Source organism: Abramis brama (genome assembly GCF_963993115.1).
Source record: "Abramis brama genome assembly, chromosome: 5".
Lineage (NCBI taxonomy): Eukaryota > Metazoa > Chordata > Actinopteri > Cypriniformes > Leuciscidae > Abramis > Abramis brama.
Window position 1 is genome coordinate 12,159,694 of NC_139967.1, and position 16,036 is coordinate 12,175,729.

General features: G+C 39.6%; 2 protein-coding genes across 3 annotated transcripts in view; both read left to right on the forward strand.

Moving 5' to 3' along the window:
• ssh1a (slingshot protein phosphatase 1a) overlaps positions 1-3,824 on the forward strand; it is a 38,092-nt gene extending 34,268 nt beyond the window's left edge. For both annotated transcript variants that reach the window (XM_084114688.1, XM_084114689.1), the window contains 2 exons: positions 338-1,031; positions 1,132-3,824. In XM_084114688.1, the coding sequence (XP_083970814.1) occupies positions 338-1,031; positions 1,132-2,220 (1,783 nt within the window). In that variant the 3' untranslated portion in view covers positions 2,221-3,824. The remainder of the gene's footprint in view (positions 1-337; positions 1,032-1,131) is intronic.
• A 6,235-nt stretch (positions 3,825-10,059) lies between these two features.
• LOC311083074 (uncharacterized protein) lies at positions 10,060-15,713 on the forward strand (the record flags this gene model as incomplete). The annotated part of the gene is made up of 2 exons (XM_084114326.1): positions 10,060-10,090; positions 13,046-15,713. Exon 2 carries the CDS (start codon positions 13,047-13,049, stop codon positions 15,711-15,713), a length of 2,667 nt encoding a protein of 888 aa, XP_083970452.1. The 5' UTR covers positions 10,060-10,090; position 13,046.
• Positions 15,714-16,036: the final 323 nt, after the last annotated feature.

Genomic DNA, 16,036 nt, shown 5'->3' on the forward strand with positions numbered 1-16,036 from the left:
TGTCTGTTCTGTTTTTTTTTTACAATAAAAGTTAGGGCCCAGTGTTTCTTTTGGACCACATTGACTTTCATTGTATAGACAAGACACATCATTTATAAATAAAGAAAAATTATTATATTATATTATATTATATTATATTATATTATATTATATTATATTATATTATATTATATTATATTAATTTATATAAAATAATTTATCCCCAAAAAATCAAATCGATTAATCAAAGAAACATTCTTTCCTGAAACTATATTCTTTTTTCAGTTTTGGAGAATAAAGTAAGTCACACAGGTTTGAAACGACATAGGTTTTAAAGCTTTGTCTTTTTTCCTTTCAGTAAGCAGCGTCATAACCGCCTGTGGCGTCCTGATTCAGATTGCAATCACCCTGACTGTGAGCAAGCTGCTTCCCCTTGCTGTGTGAATGCAGAGACTGTGGATCACGTCACCCCTGACCCCACAAACCCCAGGGTCACCGTATGCTGTGAGCCTACCGCCCACTCCTCTCCAATTAGCCTAGATCTTGACCCCGGCCACCCACAAAACTACCACTACTACTTCCGCCGCCTGTCTGACTCGGCCCTCGACAGCAACCCTTCCACGCCTGTCCATGCACCGCCTCTGGTGGATGTAGATCGTGTCTTCATCGAGGTTGCCGATGTGGAGAAAGATGCGCTTCTTGATGATGAAACCATCGAGGGGCGCGACGGCCTTCATTTACCCCATTTCGGTGTCCCAGAAGAGGGTACGACCGCTCGAACCTGTTCTCGAGGGGCGGAGCCTTTGGAGGAACTACGTCTACGTTTGGAGTTCAGCACGGTGGAGGAGGAGGATGAAGAGGAGGCTCAGAAAGAGCAAGCAGAAATGGAGGCATTAGCAGAAGGAGCGAAGAGAGGAGATGGAAATGAGGGAGGAAGGATGGATAGTGAGGAGTTGTCAAATGAAAAGGGGATTGATCTTGCAAGCCTGAATCATCTGTGCAATGAGAACTCCAACAACAATAACCACCTCAGAACGCAACAAAAGCTCACTGTAAGTTTCTTGCATGATCGCACCAAGTATTAGCACCTTGCACCATTTGCATCACATATTATTTGCTTTACATAGTTTTTTCTTGTTTTTTCTTGTTCAGGAAAGTGCCCATCTGAAGCAGCATGCTAAGCCGAGGCTTGCTCCTGGTTTGTTGTTCGCTTCCAAGCCCACCCAGAGTGCTCTGTTGGAGACTAACAGACAAGGCCTTGCCCCTTTACCCCTCAACAGTGTGCCCAATATCTCTATTCAGACGCCACCCTGTGCCAACTTGCCCATGACAGCCAAGTGTGGTAAGCTTGCCTCAGATCTGTGCCTTGATGCCAATGCAATGCCCTCGGGGCATAAAGATAAGCCAGATGGCAAATCTCTTGACAAAGAAACTGAGAACCGGACTCCGATGCTTGAGGCCAAAGGGGAAGGAGATTTCAGACAGAAAGAGACTGATGCACAAGGTTCCTCTGCTCTACCCAGGAACGAGAGAGAGATGAAGGGCTTGGAGAAGGCGGAGGCCGCTTGTTCTCCACAACAACAAGAGACTCTGATGCAGCTGCAACGCTCTGGCCTTGTTCGTCGCCGAAAAGAGCGCTTGGAAAAACTCTCCGGTCTCTTCCAGGAGCGTGCACGTGCAAATGAGCAACGGGGAGCAGGTTCAAGCAAAACCGAGGATGCAACAAACAATTCCAGTGATCCAACCGACCCTTTCCACAGGCCTTTTGGAACACGGGCAGAGTTCGCTACCGAAGCAGAAGTGCCACTGACGAATGAAGTCTTGTTGGCGGTCCTCGGGTCAGGTGGCCAGACACCGGTCTCTTCCCCGCATGGTTCCACGCTCACCCGCAGCTCCAGCAGCGACAGCCTCCGCAGCGTACGCGGCAAACCAGGCCTTGTGCGTCAACGTACCCAAGAAATTGAAGCCCGAATGCGACTTGCAGGACTTACTGTACCTTCTCGACTAAAGCGTTCCAACTCTCTCGCCAAACTAGGCAGCCTCACTTTCTCATCTGAGGACTTGTGCTCCGCATGCTCCTCTGATGCAGGGACCCTTCTCATGCTGTCATTGTCCCCAGAACCTGAGCACTCACTCAGCCCAGAGTGGGCCAGACCGTGGCCCTCTTCCTCGTCCTCGACCTCCACCAACATGGAGGTCTTCAACCAAGGCGAAGCTGGACCTGAAGAGTCCAAGAGCTGACAGCAGGCAACAGTTTTAGAGCAACAGTACCAGTTCTGCAGCGATGTTACGGAGATATTTATATTTATATATTTTTTAAACATTTCAGCCACATGGGGAAAATTGGCCATTCACAGAAGTTCTTGAGGTGAACAGATCTAACAAGTTGGGTAAACAGTGTCTTCTACAAAAGAATTGCTTTCTGTTATGAATATAAAAATAATATTCAATGAATCCAAAACCTTCTGGACAGGCTCAATAGATGTGTATTGCACTGAGTGACGAACAGTTCATGAGGTTTTCACTGCTCTTCCTCTCTGCTGTTCTGAAGCAAAATAAGCACTCGCCATCCCAGAGGCCATTACTTGAAAGCGTCAAAATAGACTATTGTGTAATGTTTCCATCAGCCCACCCATTTATCGCACCATAAATCACTTAATTGTTGCCCGGTATGAGTCACAGATTCCTTCGGACATGGTCACACATTTGGGTTTTTAAAAAATCATACACCCTGCTGTGCTCATGCTTCCTGGCTGGATGGTGAAAGGAAATGGACTTTTTGCCGTGATTAGGAACTTTTTTTTTTTACTTTTTTTTTTTGTATGTTGATGGACTCTTTTTATCATTCACAGAGCACTGATGATTCACTCACAGGTTTCAATGTAGTACCTCATACCAGTACAGTACTGTTCGTAAACACACATTGTTCACACACATTGCAGTGTGTGTGGAGGCTCATTGGGAAAGCTGATGGAGGACCACCAAAAGGAGATTTGTTTGGGATTCTTCCATCTTTTTAATACTTGATGATGCTGTTGAAAGACAATCAGAAAATCGGAGGCAACTTCAAGCTGCTGTTTTCAATCCACTGAAACGCTCATAATGCAGTTTCTCTTCTTACGAATGTGACTGTCCATGTTGCTGTCAAAATAGCGGTAGGGTTTTGGGGAAATGTTTGGGTCACTATTACTGTTACAGTCTCTAATAGCACATACTTGTTCTTGTAGAGATTTTATATCATTGCAAACTCCTCCATAGTAGTTTCTCTAGCAGAAGAGCTGCTCCATGTTTCCAAATGTGATGCAAATGAATCATTTACCCATGTAAAGAGTGACTGTTATTTTTAAGGACTTGTTCCTGAGGCAGTGGCTTGTTTATGCCAACCTGAACTGAAGCTTTTGCAGTTTGCTGATGATTCCCACCATGTTATGGCTTTACTGTTCTAACTCTTTTTCCTGTTTGTACTCGCTGTCAGTTTTCCGTAATGAAATCAAAGTAAGGTAGATTGGCCTTTTGAACCAGATCTATACAGAGGTAGAACTGAAGATGGTCACTCTGAAACAAGATCAGACAACAATTACAAGGCAAAGGTGTGGCATGGTTTCAATAACTGTTAAACTGTGAGTGTGTGTCTGTGTGGGTGAATCTCACAAAAGCATGTCCAGGTCACATTTCGCCCCAAAAAATCAGAAGAGAAAAAATACATTTTAAACTATATTAAATTATATTTTGCATTTAGGAACTGAACCCCATTTTATTTATTATGTGACTATGAACATACAAATATTTTTTTTTGTTCTCATTGCTCTCAATGGAAATTCCCTTTAAATTCATACTAATGCAGTGTAATAAAAATACTGCTTATACTACTACTACTACTACTTGAATTGGCATAAAATAAAAGCCATACAACAAATATTACAAATATTATCTAAATAATACATCAAGAATATATTGCTTTGCAATAAAGTAACAAAATATATGTATATATATATAATTTTTTTTTTTTTTACATTTAAGCATTACAGTAATGGTAATTTAAGCAAAATATAATTCCTTGTTTTTGATTTTATAGATTTTATGTGATATTTGGGGTGAAAAAAAAAGTACCAGACATGTTTTTGACAGTGATAACCACCTCTTGTGTCTGAAGACACTTGCCATACCAGTTGTTGTGATCAAACAAACTTTGATAACAAACCCACCAATGCATCAATCCAAATGTTTGTTCATATCCTGGTGTCAACAGCCCTTTATTTACCAGTCGGCTGATTACAGCTTGAGTTAAAGTACTTGAGGTTCATTATTATGCAGCATACTTTTCCAATATTTTTTAAACTGATTTTGTACATGTATCTATGCTATCACATTAAGTTTGAGCAACAGAAATGTGAAGTTTGCGAGTGTGTGCGAGTGAGCGGTGCCTTGAACAGCGGCTACACCATTACTGTGAACTATTTATGAACACAAAACCCTTTCAGAGAATGTGTGTGCGTTTTAATGTTAAAAACATGAGCAGGCTCATAGCACATACACACGTCTCCGCTTCCTCACATATACACAGCAGTACACTGTATGTAAATATGTATGTTGGTCATATAACAGAATTGCTCATGGTACTTCCATCTGAAAGTCAACTTGAATCAGTTCCTCTATTCTGTAGATCAGGGGTGTCAAACTCAGTTCCTGGAGGGCCACAACCCTGCAGAGTTTAGCTTCAACCCTAATTAAACACACCTGATCCAGCTAATCAAGGTCTTCAGGATTACTAGAAACTTCCAGGCAGGTGTTTTTGGAGCTGGTTGGAGATAAACTCGGACAGTGGCCCTCCAGGACTGGAGTTTGACACATGTGCTGTAGATGGTTGCCTGAATGATTTTTGGTTGATTGGCCAAGTATCAACACTATTTAATATTCCTTCTGGGGCCTGAATATAAAATCTAAGAGGAAAAATAAGCTAGAAAGCAGTTTTCTGTCATGAACCGTTACATGCATCCTTCTTGAATGTGCCCTGAACCCTCCTCTTCTCGCCGAAGTCTTTGCCATTTTGTGTCTGATGCCATATTGAGGTCAAATGTAAGTCAGAGATTACAGATTAAATGTTATTGGTTGCCTGCATTGTCTTGTGTCATCAACATCAAGTGCCTTACCCAGAAGCACTAGAGGCATTGTTCTGTGTTGACTCCTATTTGATAATGTTGCCAGTTAAGGCAGAGGCCAATGGGTTACATGGGCACATTTTAAAGCTGGCAGACATTTTCCTACTGTACACTCCTACATTTTATTGTTGTATAAGAGAAAATAGAAACAGATCATTGAAATTTGGCATTATTTCATTTTAATTAAAGATGAAGACACTGCAAACTCATGAAAGCTGTTAGAGTTGTCAAGTTTGGGGAGGTTTTCCTTTCCAAAGGAGCAAGGAAGGATTTTATGCTTTTCAAGTATGAAGTGATAACCAAAGTTTTGTGTTGAGAATCAATATTAAATGCCACATTTGTTGATGCTGTTGCTTATGGAACCACCATAGATTCAAGCTATTTGCATGGGAGAGACAGTGGCTTTTTTTGTTGTTGAGAATGTTACATTGGTTCTGTTCCCAAATCATCCATAGACTTTCCTCTAGTTGGATATTGAGCGTCATTTTGTGAATTAGCGATGCTGATTAATTGCGATGCTCACAAAATAGGAGCGCTCGCTTCTCCTCACCAGGTCACCATTGTTTTCATTATTAAGTATGCAGTAATTTTTTTTCTTCTTTGTACGGCAGATTTGCTGTAGTTTCAATGCATATTGCACTTTGTACATTTTGTTGATGTACTGTATGTGTTTATTATGGGAATAAACTTTTTCATGCAATCTTTTTTTGTTTTTCTTGTCATGTTTGCTACATTTACTGGCAAAATACTTTAATCTAGGTCATTTTAGACTCTTTTTTGATTGGTTAACGCACTCTAGTATAGTATTATGACATCATAGTGTGCCATCTGTGCTCAGTATATTCTGGCATGGTTGTGCCGTTAGATCAGCCAGCTTATGCAACTACAGGCTAGACCTCCTTGCTCGCATGACGGCAGAGGTTTTATTGCAGGCTTTGAGGTTGTAAGAGGGTGGTTAATGGCCTTCAAGTCTTCTCAGAATAAGTGCATATGATCGGTCTGTGAATTTAATTTTCTCGCTAATATAGGGATGAAATGCAGCTGGTACTTTACAACTGGTCTTTTGTAAAGAAATAAAGTTATGCTAGTGGACATATCAGTGAGGAAGCAGAAAATTCATGATCATTGTCCTTTATGATCAAAGGATGGAGATAAATGATCATGATTTTATTTTGTATTGATGCTCTAGTTATTAATAAGGTAAGTAAGTGTCCCTAACAAGTATATGGACACTTTTGTCACAATTACAAAATGTCTGATGACACAGAAAATATCCAACAATAATGTATGTGTTTATCTTTTAAAACCTACAGTAACAAAACCTATTTTGATTCAAATGTGTGCTTGTGCTCACCAAGGCTGCATTTATTTGACCAAAAATACAGTAAAAAAAATAAATAATAATAATAATATTGTAAATTAAAAAAAGTTGTTTTGGTTTATAAAAAAAAAAAAAAGTAATATTGTAAAATATTATTGCAAATTTAAATATTTTCTATTATAATATATTTTAAAATGTACTTTGTGTTGGCAAAGCAAAATTTTCAGCATCATTACTCCAGTCTTCAGTGTATCGTGTATCTTCAGAAATCATTATAATATGCTGATTTGGTGCTCTGTATTTTCGTGAAAACCATGATACATTTTTTAGGGTTCTAGATCTAAAAAAAAAAACTATTTATTTATTAACGTATTTACTTATTATAATTGCCACTTGGTTTGATATTTAGTTATATAATGTATAGTTGCATCATACATTTATAAGTGTGGCTGAAATGCCCAAATATTTTTTGGGACCTGTGAAATAAATATGTCTTCCCGATGGTCTTTCAGAAGGAGTCACCAAGTTCTTCCATAGAAGCCTCCGATTCCACTTCTGTGTGGCCTGTTTTCTCTCTTCAGTCTCAATGTCTGGTGAACTGTGTGCTGAAGTCATTTCTCCTTTATTATCTAAGAGAAAACGAGAGCATCCTGTTATGATCATTGCCATGGTGACCAGTCGCATAACAGGAAGATTTATAAGGCTTTGTTCCCATGTATTTGCAGCTTCTTTTCGTGCAAACTTTAGTCAGTATCTCTCTATGCGATCACAGTTTCTACTCCCCTTCTGTGAATTATATCAGGAAACTTCGAAACTTTGGCCATGGAGACTGGTACACGGCTGTAATACTGATAAAGTGGTACCATACTGATACCATGCTCTCCTCGCGTCCTGTATCTCCGTTACCATGACTATCAGTGTCTCAGTTTACACTAGAGGTCCAGTGTAGTTGTCTTTACGTTCACTGCTATTTTGAGAAAAGCACAGAGCCGCAAGAAAGTCACACTATTACTTTGTATCATTGCACCCTTGGTGGAATGTGTGTAGGTTTTGATCAAAGGAGCGTAGCTTAAAAAAGCTCCCTGAACAATTTAATCTGTAAATACAAAGAACTAAATTAAACACAGAGGGAGCGATTCTTAAGGACATTAAACTGAGAATGCCTATGAAGTTGACACATTAACTGTAAGAGGATATAAACTGTACAGATAACAGCTCAGTTAACCTGCTATGGGATAAAAGAGGAGTATGGTGATGTCATGTTTTGGTGCTGAATAAAGGCCTTTACTTTGAGAAAAAATAAAATGAAGGCCTTAGGACGGTGCAGATCTGTTGTTAATAATAGTAATAAGTCATACATTTCTGTAAAGGCACAGTTGACCTGAAATTGAAATGTCTGTCATAATTTACTCACCCTCATGTCATTTCAAACTGTGTAACGGATTGCAGGATGATCGGTATGGACCAGGTCCAGGCCTCACGGTTCGTTTAAAGGAACACTCCACCGTTTTTTGAAATAGGGCTTATTCACCTTCTTTCCTACATTTAGATAGGTGGGCAAATGCATTTTTGTCTCAGTGCATGCATTGTTTTAGTTTGACAGGGTCAGCTCTAGCTTAGCTTAGCATAATGAATGGAATCCTTTGTTGCCAGCTAGCATGCCCTGAGTAAAAGTGACATAAAAAAAACAACAAAAAAAACCACCTAATTACTTCTTGTGGCCTGCATATTGAGAACAAGTACAAATAGTGATACAGATTAACACTAGGCGATTTCCTAGGCAGATATTGACTTGGGACTATTAGGGGGAAGCACAGGCGAAGCACTGCTACTTGGGCGCAGAGATATCACGCCATGTAGCAGTGCTTCGCCTGTGCTTCCCCCTAATATAGTCCTTAATATATAAGTCAATATCTGCCTAGGAAATCGCCTAGTGTTAATCTGCATCGCTATTTGTACTCGTTGTAAATACGCAGGCCACAAGAAGTAATTAGGTGGAGTTTTTTATTTTTTATATCACTTTTACTCAGGACATGCTAGCTGGCAACAAAGGATTCCATTCATTATGCTAAGCTAAGCTAGCGCCGACCCTGTCAAACTAAAACAATGCATGCACTAAGACAAAAATGCATTTGCCCACCTATCTAAATGTAGGAAAGAAGGTGAATAAGCCCTATTTCAAAAAACGGTGGAGTGTTCCTTTAACCATAATTTAAGTTTAACCATCATAGAGTGAAAGTTTATCATTTGCACGTATTTTTTCTTGACAATTTACACATTCAAGCGATTTTAAACCATTAAAGTGCAAAAAGAGGAGAAAGAGAGCTAAATTCGTGCACTGTTACCTGAGAGTACAGCCGCACGTGCCCGAAGCACGCGCAAACACAGAGGCACGTTTCAGATCATAGCTGCACAAACACCTAATTGATTCCTCTTTTGCTTCTCCTTGCGCTTAAATAGACACATACGCGTACACAAAATTATGTAAATAAATACCCATCTCGGCAACTATTCACGTAAACACAGTCGGTTATGTCTTAAGTGAACGTAAACAATTGAGAAAGAAATCGGATGTAGCCTATATCATTTTATTGGATCCGTTCTTCAGGTCTTAAAGTGACAGCAGCCTATAAATATCTGCTGCTGTCATTAATGTTAATCAAACAACAAAACATCTTTAACAAAAACTAATCTATATTTAATTTATACTGTTAGACCTTTTTGTAACTTTATATGCTTGAAATTTGTGTATTTGTTATTTTTTGATTACTGACTGTTCACTTGTCATTAATAAAGTTTAATTATTTTTTTCTGTGATATCAAAGAACTTAAAGTGGGCTATAAGTAATAAATTAAAAGTAAAGTAAAAAAACTTAATTTGACCCGAATCGTGAGTTTAGTGATCCGTTGCACAACTAGGTAGGATCTTCACATTGTTCTTTTCCACATCAAGGGCTGTCAAGCTTCAAAAAGTTGTTGTTCAATTACAGTCTTTGACATTTCTGTCAATTCTCATTCATGTCATTTGAATATGCCCATTTTCCAATTTGCATTGACATTATCTGGTGACATTAAACCTACAGTGAAAAAAAAAATCATGTAGAATACATTTTTACTATTTTTTTATATTTTACTTCTACTATTTTTACAATTACAAAGAAATTTCGAAGTAGAAAAACTAGTATCTGTTTTATTTACATCTTCGAAAAAGAATTTCTTACAGTGTGGGAATGACTCTCATTTCCGAATTTCAAGTCATGTCTTACGGTGCTTTTCCTCATTTTTCACCTCCCTGGTCTCCATCCATTTTCATGATATGCAAAATAGCAGTGTGAACAACCTGCTAAACATCCCCTTTTGTGTTGCGCAGTAGAAAGGAGATCATACAGGGTAAGTAAATGAAGACAAAAATGTAATTTCTGGGTGAACTGTTCTTTGAATATCTTCCTGAATCTGAAAGTTGTTGTGCTTCTACACTGGGACAGGACTGACTTACTGCATTAGGCAAATGTATCTGTGACATCATGAGAGTAATAAAAGCCCATTTGCCAGCAGAACTCAGCCAGAACATCCATCCATCCAACAAAGAGTGGTCTTGTCCTGGAGTTACGGTGCAGTCACGGGAGTATCGGTGAGTATCCACTTCTTTACTTGAGACAAATTGTTCCCATAGAAGTTGATTCCGTGGTGTGCCGTCCATTGAGCTGCACAAGTTGCTTGGGTTTTGATTTAAACACTTGTTAATTGAGACAATAAAACTTTCTGAGACAGTGAAGAGATGTTTCATATAGTTGTTGTTCAGTCCTTTTCGATTCTGCATGCATGGGAGAGGCAGCGAGCCACAAGGAAATCAAGTGACTTGCCTTAAGTGTCAGGGTGGCGGATGCAGCACAATGGAGCAGTTGTGGAGGTTTAAGATGAGCTGGCCTTCTAGGGAATCCTGTCGGTGACCGCAAGCGCTTTACAGAGAAGTAAATGGGGAAAATGGACTGGTAAAAGTTTGATAAATGATTAATGCAATAAAAACAATAACTCTCTGATTTATAAACCAAAGGTCTTACAAAGATAAAACTTTGAGGAAGTTATAAAGAGCTTTTAATATTGAGCAATGAGACAATGCAATGGCTTTGTGAGCAAATCAATTCCTGAGCAAGTCTATTCTAGTCTGTCCCAGGACAGAATTGAAAACATCACTGTGTAACCACGCTTCAACTTTGCTATGACAAGGGCGCCTCTCGTTCTGCGTGTGAGTTCCAGTAAATGTGTTTGTTGAGGGCTCTCAAGAACTAGAGAGTGAAGCAGATGAACACGAAACACATGGTCACTGTAGTGACTCCTTTATTTTGTACGTTTTCTACATTTACAAATGTAGCTGCACTTAAAATTTAAGTATAATTCTCAAAAAAATAGTTGCATTTGTGTGCTGTGTGTGTCTTCATGAATATTAAAATACAGGATGCATAAGTTAGTCATATTATTTTATAGAATTAACTGTCTGATATGAAATGCAAGACCAATTTTTTAAAAATAAAACCTTCACTGAACTTCAGCCCTAAAACATACACTACTGTTCAAAAGTTTAGGGTTTGTAAGATTTTTTGTAATGTTTTTGAAAGAAGTCTCTTCTGCTCACTAAGGCTGCATTTATTTGATCAAAATACAGTAAAAACAGCAATAGCTGTGAAATATTACTGCAATTTAAAATAACTGATTTTATGTTAAAGTATTTTAAAACAGTTTTTTTTAAACAGTTGTGCTGCATAGAGCGATGCATTTTTTTCAGGATTCATTGATGAACAGAAAATATATGAATGCGAATGAATGAATTATGAAATATTCATGTCTTTACTGTCACTTTTGATCAATGTATTGTGTGCTTGCTGAACAAATTAAAAAGAATTTTCTATTATGTTCACGCTGCTTTTGTTCCAGGGGGAGAGGAGACATTGACAGATGAGAAGAGGAATTAGAGATTTTTTTGGGAGATGTGCAGCCAGGAAATAGATAGGAAGTGTGACCCAAAGTAAGATTTCATCAGTGGCTTTCATGCGCCTGTAAGCCCTTTAAATGATGTGTGACAGAGCGCAGACTTATGAACCAATGTGTGTCTCGGGATTGAATTGCCTGAGGCACTCATCTTCCTCAACATTGCTGTCAGCAGCGAGAAGCCAAATGCCTCTTTTTCTGAAAACTTTCAGATCCCTTTTAACTGTGTACTGCTTTAAATGTTTATACTGGACATAGCATCATATTTATCCCCAAATACTTTCAGAATGGATTGATAGGTTGGCTGATTGATTGTTTGATTAAATGATGTAATGTCTAGGTGTGAAAATGTACAGTACTTTCTAAGAGGACTGTGATTGACAGTGTTTTACAGGAGAGCTCCTGCAAAGTCTTGTGACTCTAATTGGTGTTCCTGCTGACAGTACAGTTCATGTAACGAGACAAGCATGAACAGTCAATGGCTGCTCAGATATGCTGTAGTCACAAGACACTGAGGAAAGAAACACTGTTCCCACCAAAGTCAAGGTTCAAGTAAAATACACTCAGCTGTTTCATTTGGTTACTATGCACAATGGTGAATAGTAATGATCATTTTACTCAGTTACTATGCCAAAGTGTTTCATTGTTTAAACAATTATACATTTTAATATTTGGAAACTTTTATTTTGAAGTGAAAAAAAAAAAGAAAAATCAAGAGAGACATGATATCCAATTTGTGAATGAATCATTCTTTTGAGCCGAAATTTGCAAATTGCACTGAACGATTCTGTTGGGAATTCAACTGATCCGATTGCAGCAATTAACAACTCACTGATTCAGTGATCTGGTTGGAGCAAGTCTTGTTAACGAGCAACCGAATTGGTGTGGTCTCATTCAAAATGAGCAAAGAACATATGACCCTTTTCTCTCAAAGCAATAAAAAACAAGTTAACATCATGAAAAAAAAAAAAAGATCCTCAAAGCTTGAGTGTGCTGACACCTCATTATTCATAACAATGCCATACTGAGCTCTAATCTACTTAAGCTCAGTGCTTTGGTAAATCATAATTCTGAAAAAAAAAGTAATAAATTATTATCTTTTTATGTCATATTATGTCCATTATATCATTTTTAGATTTTGTATCTAATAATTATGAATTTGTATGTGTAACCGGTCTTACTCGAACCGCTCCAAGTGGGACTTGTACTTATACTCAAGTGAAAATTTAAAAGGTGTGCTTTTACTTTTACTGGCACTATTTCCACAGGGAATCTGTATTTTAATGAGCAGTTAATACCTGAGACAAAAAGTCTTTCATTGCCAATAAATAAGATAAGGAAGACAGAGCAAAAAAAAAATCAGTTAAAACAAACAGAACAAGTCATGTTTGCCTGTGATTGACATCCAAAATGACAAGTATAGACAGAAAGGTGAAAGAGACAGTTAGTGAGGGTACAAACTGTGTACAGGGGAGTGAAAGTGTGGGGGAATTTCAGATAAACACTGGCATAACCTGCATGCCAGAGTTATGCCATCATCAACATCTTGTGGTCCGCCACAATACACTGCCAATAACATCTCTCTCTCTCTTTTCCACAGAATGGGACAAAACCAGGGCAAGGAGGGGGAGCCAGTGCAGGACAACAGCTCTGCAGGACCAGAGGAAAAGGGACCAAGCCCAGACCCTGGGGGGGCAACAGAGGAAGGAAATCCAACCATTGAGACTCACGATGTCGGGACAGATGAGGAGAAAGCAGCCGCTGGAAGGTTGGATGGAGGCCCAGGCAGGGAGTCACCATCACCTACACCAGAGCACAGTTTGGATTCTCATGATAAGGTGTGTGCTCCCACGGATGCGGGGGTTGTGGAGGGAGGGGATGGTGAGAAAGTGGGAGGAAGAAAGAGTAGTGAGGAAGGCAGGGCTGAACCACTGGCTCCACAGCAGCTGAATGGAATCACACAGTCTGACAGCTGCCTGCAAGGCACATGGAAGGCTGGTGAACCTGATCACGAGAGAAAAGACTCGGAGAGTGTGCTGGAAGACTATCTAGAACATCAGGAAAACCTTGGGTGTGACTTTCCTGGTAAAGACAAAGCTGAAAGTGCTCACGAAGGAGAAAACAGGAGTAAGAAGTGTGCTTCCTATGTGAAGGACGAAATGGAATCTGTTTGTGGAGATGACGACAAGCTAACGTGCCAGGAAGGGGACAGACAACTAGATTCTGATGCTGTGGTGACAAATGCAGGGCCTGCTTGGGAGATTCTGGAATGGAAGGACATTTCAAAACCATGTGGTGGGGATGCCAACACCAACGTTCCCTTTATGGTTCAAGACAAAACTTTGGTCATTACCGAAAATGTAGAGTTGAAGACCAGCATGACTGAATCACAAAACAAGAGGCCGTTTAACAAGCCCAGCACATCAAACCTCGTGATGAACTCACAAATGGAGACATCAAAGGACATTACTGAGGCAATTCAGCAAGTCAAAGAAGGAATACGAGAGAAGTCGCCAGAGAATCCAGATAAGGTTGTAACAGAAACCCCAAAAGCTGAACATTCTTCCCCGAAGAACGTCGAAACCCAGGGGCGTTCTATGAAGGATGTCTGCGGAGCCAGAGAAAACGTTACTTGGTGTCAGCCAACAGATGATGTCATGAAGACCATATTTACTAGTTCATCGCTGGCAGGTGTGGATTTACAAAACAAAGCTGTGAGCCTAGAACGAGCGCAGAGCCCAGAGGACCTCAGCCCCTTAGAAGTGGCATCCAAGTCACCTCAGGGTCGCGCTGAGAGCCATCGACAAATATCTGCAGGCGAATTCACACAGGATGAGCTTCAGAAAGAAAGGCAATTTAATGTGTCAGACTTGGAGAGCCCTAGGACAAAGGAACCTTCACTTGAGAGATCACCCGCTGGAGGTCATAAAAATAAAGATGGCATAAGAGAGACTGAAGAAAGAGAAAATCTGGAATCTGCTTCAAAGGGTCTCCATCGTTCCCATGCAAAGAAATCCGAGATAAAAGATCTTTCTCTGCGTGGAACAGAAACGGAAGAGGGTTGTTTTGTGACATCTAATATTGCCAGTGTAAGTATGCTGGGTGAAAACAAACCCTGGCTACAAAGCTATGAAGATGAGAAATGTATTACATTCTCTGAAACCATTACGGATTCATACCCCCCTTCTAAATCTGATGTTCAAGTTATGCAAAAAGATGAAAAAGAGGATTCCCCTCTTTCAGCAAAGGCCAAAGTACACACAGAGATAAGTCTAGAGTGGTTTCTGGCAGAAATTAGTCCACATACAGTGATACGAACCTTTCCAGAGACAGTGAAGGATACTAAACATAGGATGGATCCAGAAAATACCTCTTCTTTAAGTGCAGTGGTTGATGTAGAAGATGCTACTAAACAGCAGAGATTAGAGAGAGATGCTAACGCTAACTCGGGCGACATGACAACATCAGAGAGAGACAAGGTCAGCAAGTCTAATCAGAATACCATCAGTTCAAAAACGGACGTGCGTAAGGAAACATCTGCAAATACTTTCATCTCTGAGCTCATTGCTGGTCCTGAGACAGCTTCAAATCCCATAGATGACAGGCTGGGCATGGACAAGAAAACAGAAGTCACTCTGTCTGGTTCTTCTCAACAAGAGCATTGTTTTTTGAATATTTTAACAAATGCATCAACCCATTCCATTGTAAGCCAGACTGATATTTCCGATCAGGTCCAGGATGGTTGCATTGCAGGATCTGCATTAGCAGACAGTGCAGCAAACACATCTGCTGCACAAGATGTGCAACATTCCTCCTCCATGTGCAACCTAATAAGTATGCAAGCTAACGAGAAACAAGATAAAGAGCAGAACAAGCTGTCGACACATGCACATTTTCATGCGTTAGAGGAGAAACATTTAAGCCCGCTTGACATCAAGCACGCAATGGAAAGCGGCCTGACCACCATCATGGAACCACCGCAGGGTTCACAGAAAAGACATGTTTCAGATATGATAAAGGAAACTATTGAGCTGCAGAAGAAGATGAAGGAGTGGACCAAGCCAGCTGATGCCCGGGTTGATCTGACCTTAGATCCAACACAGTCTGTGAAAGTATCACAGATGAAAGCAGCATTTGATCAACCAAAGAAATCACCTGACAAAGCACTAGAGAGAAAACCTTCAGTGAGAAAAGGTAGGAACATTTCTCAGAAGGAAGTTGTTTATGTAATGCAAGGACCCCTTGGAGATGGAGCAGAAACTCCCTGAGTTGCAATGTGTTTCATATTAAACCAGACCTATGATATGCTTGCACTATCTATCTATCTATCTATCTATCTATCTATCTATCTATCTATCTATCTATCTATCTATCTATCTATCTATCTATCTATCTATCTATCTATCTATCTATCTATCTATCTATCTATCTATCTATCGTTCGTTCGTTATGCAGGAAATAATGAAATTGTTAATTTCAACATAATGGTGCCATCTTGTGGCAATTTCAGTACAGGAAAATTAACCTCAACATATAGGTTGTGTTGTATCACTGTTGGGAAAAACTATCCAAAATTAATTGTGTTTATTGC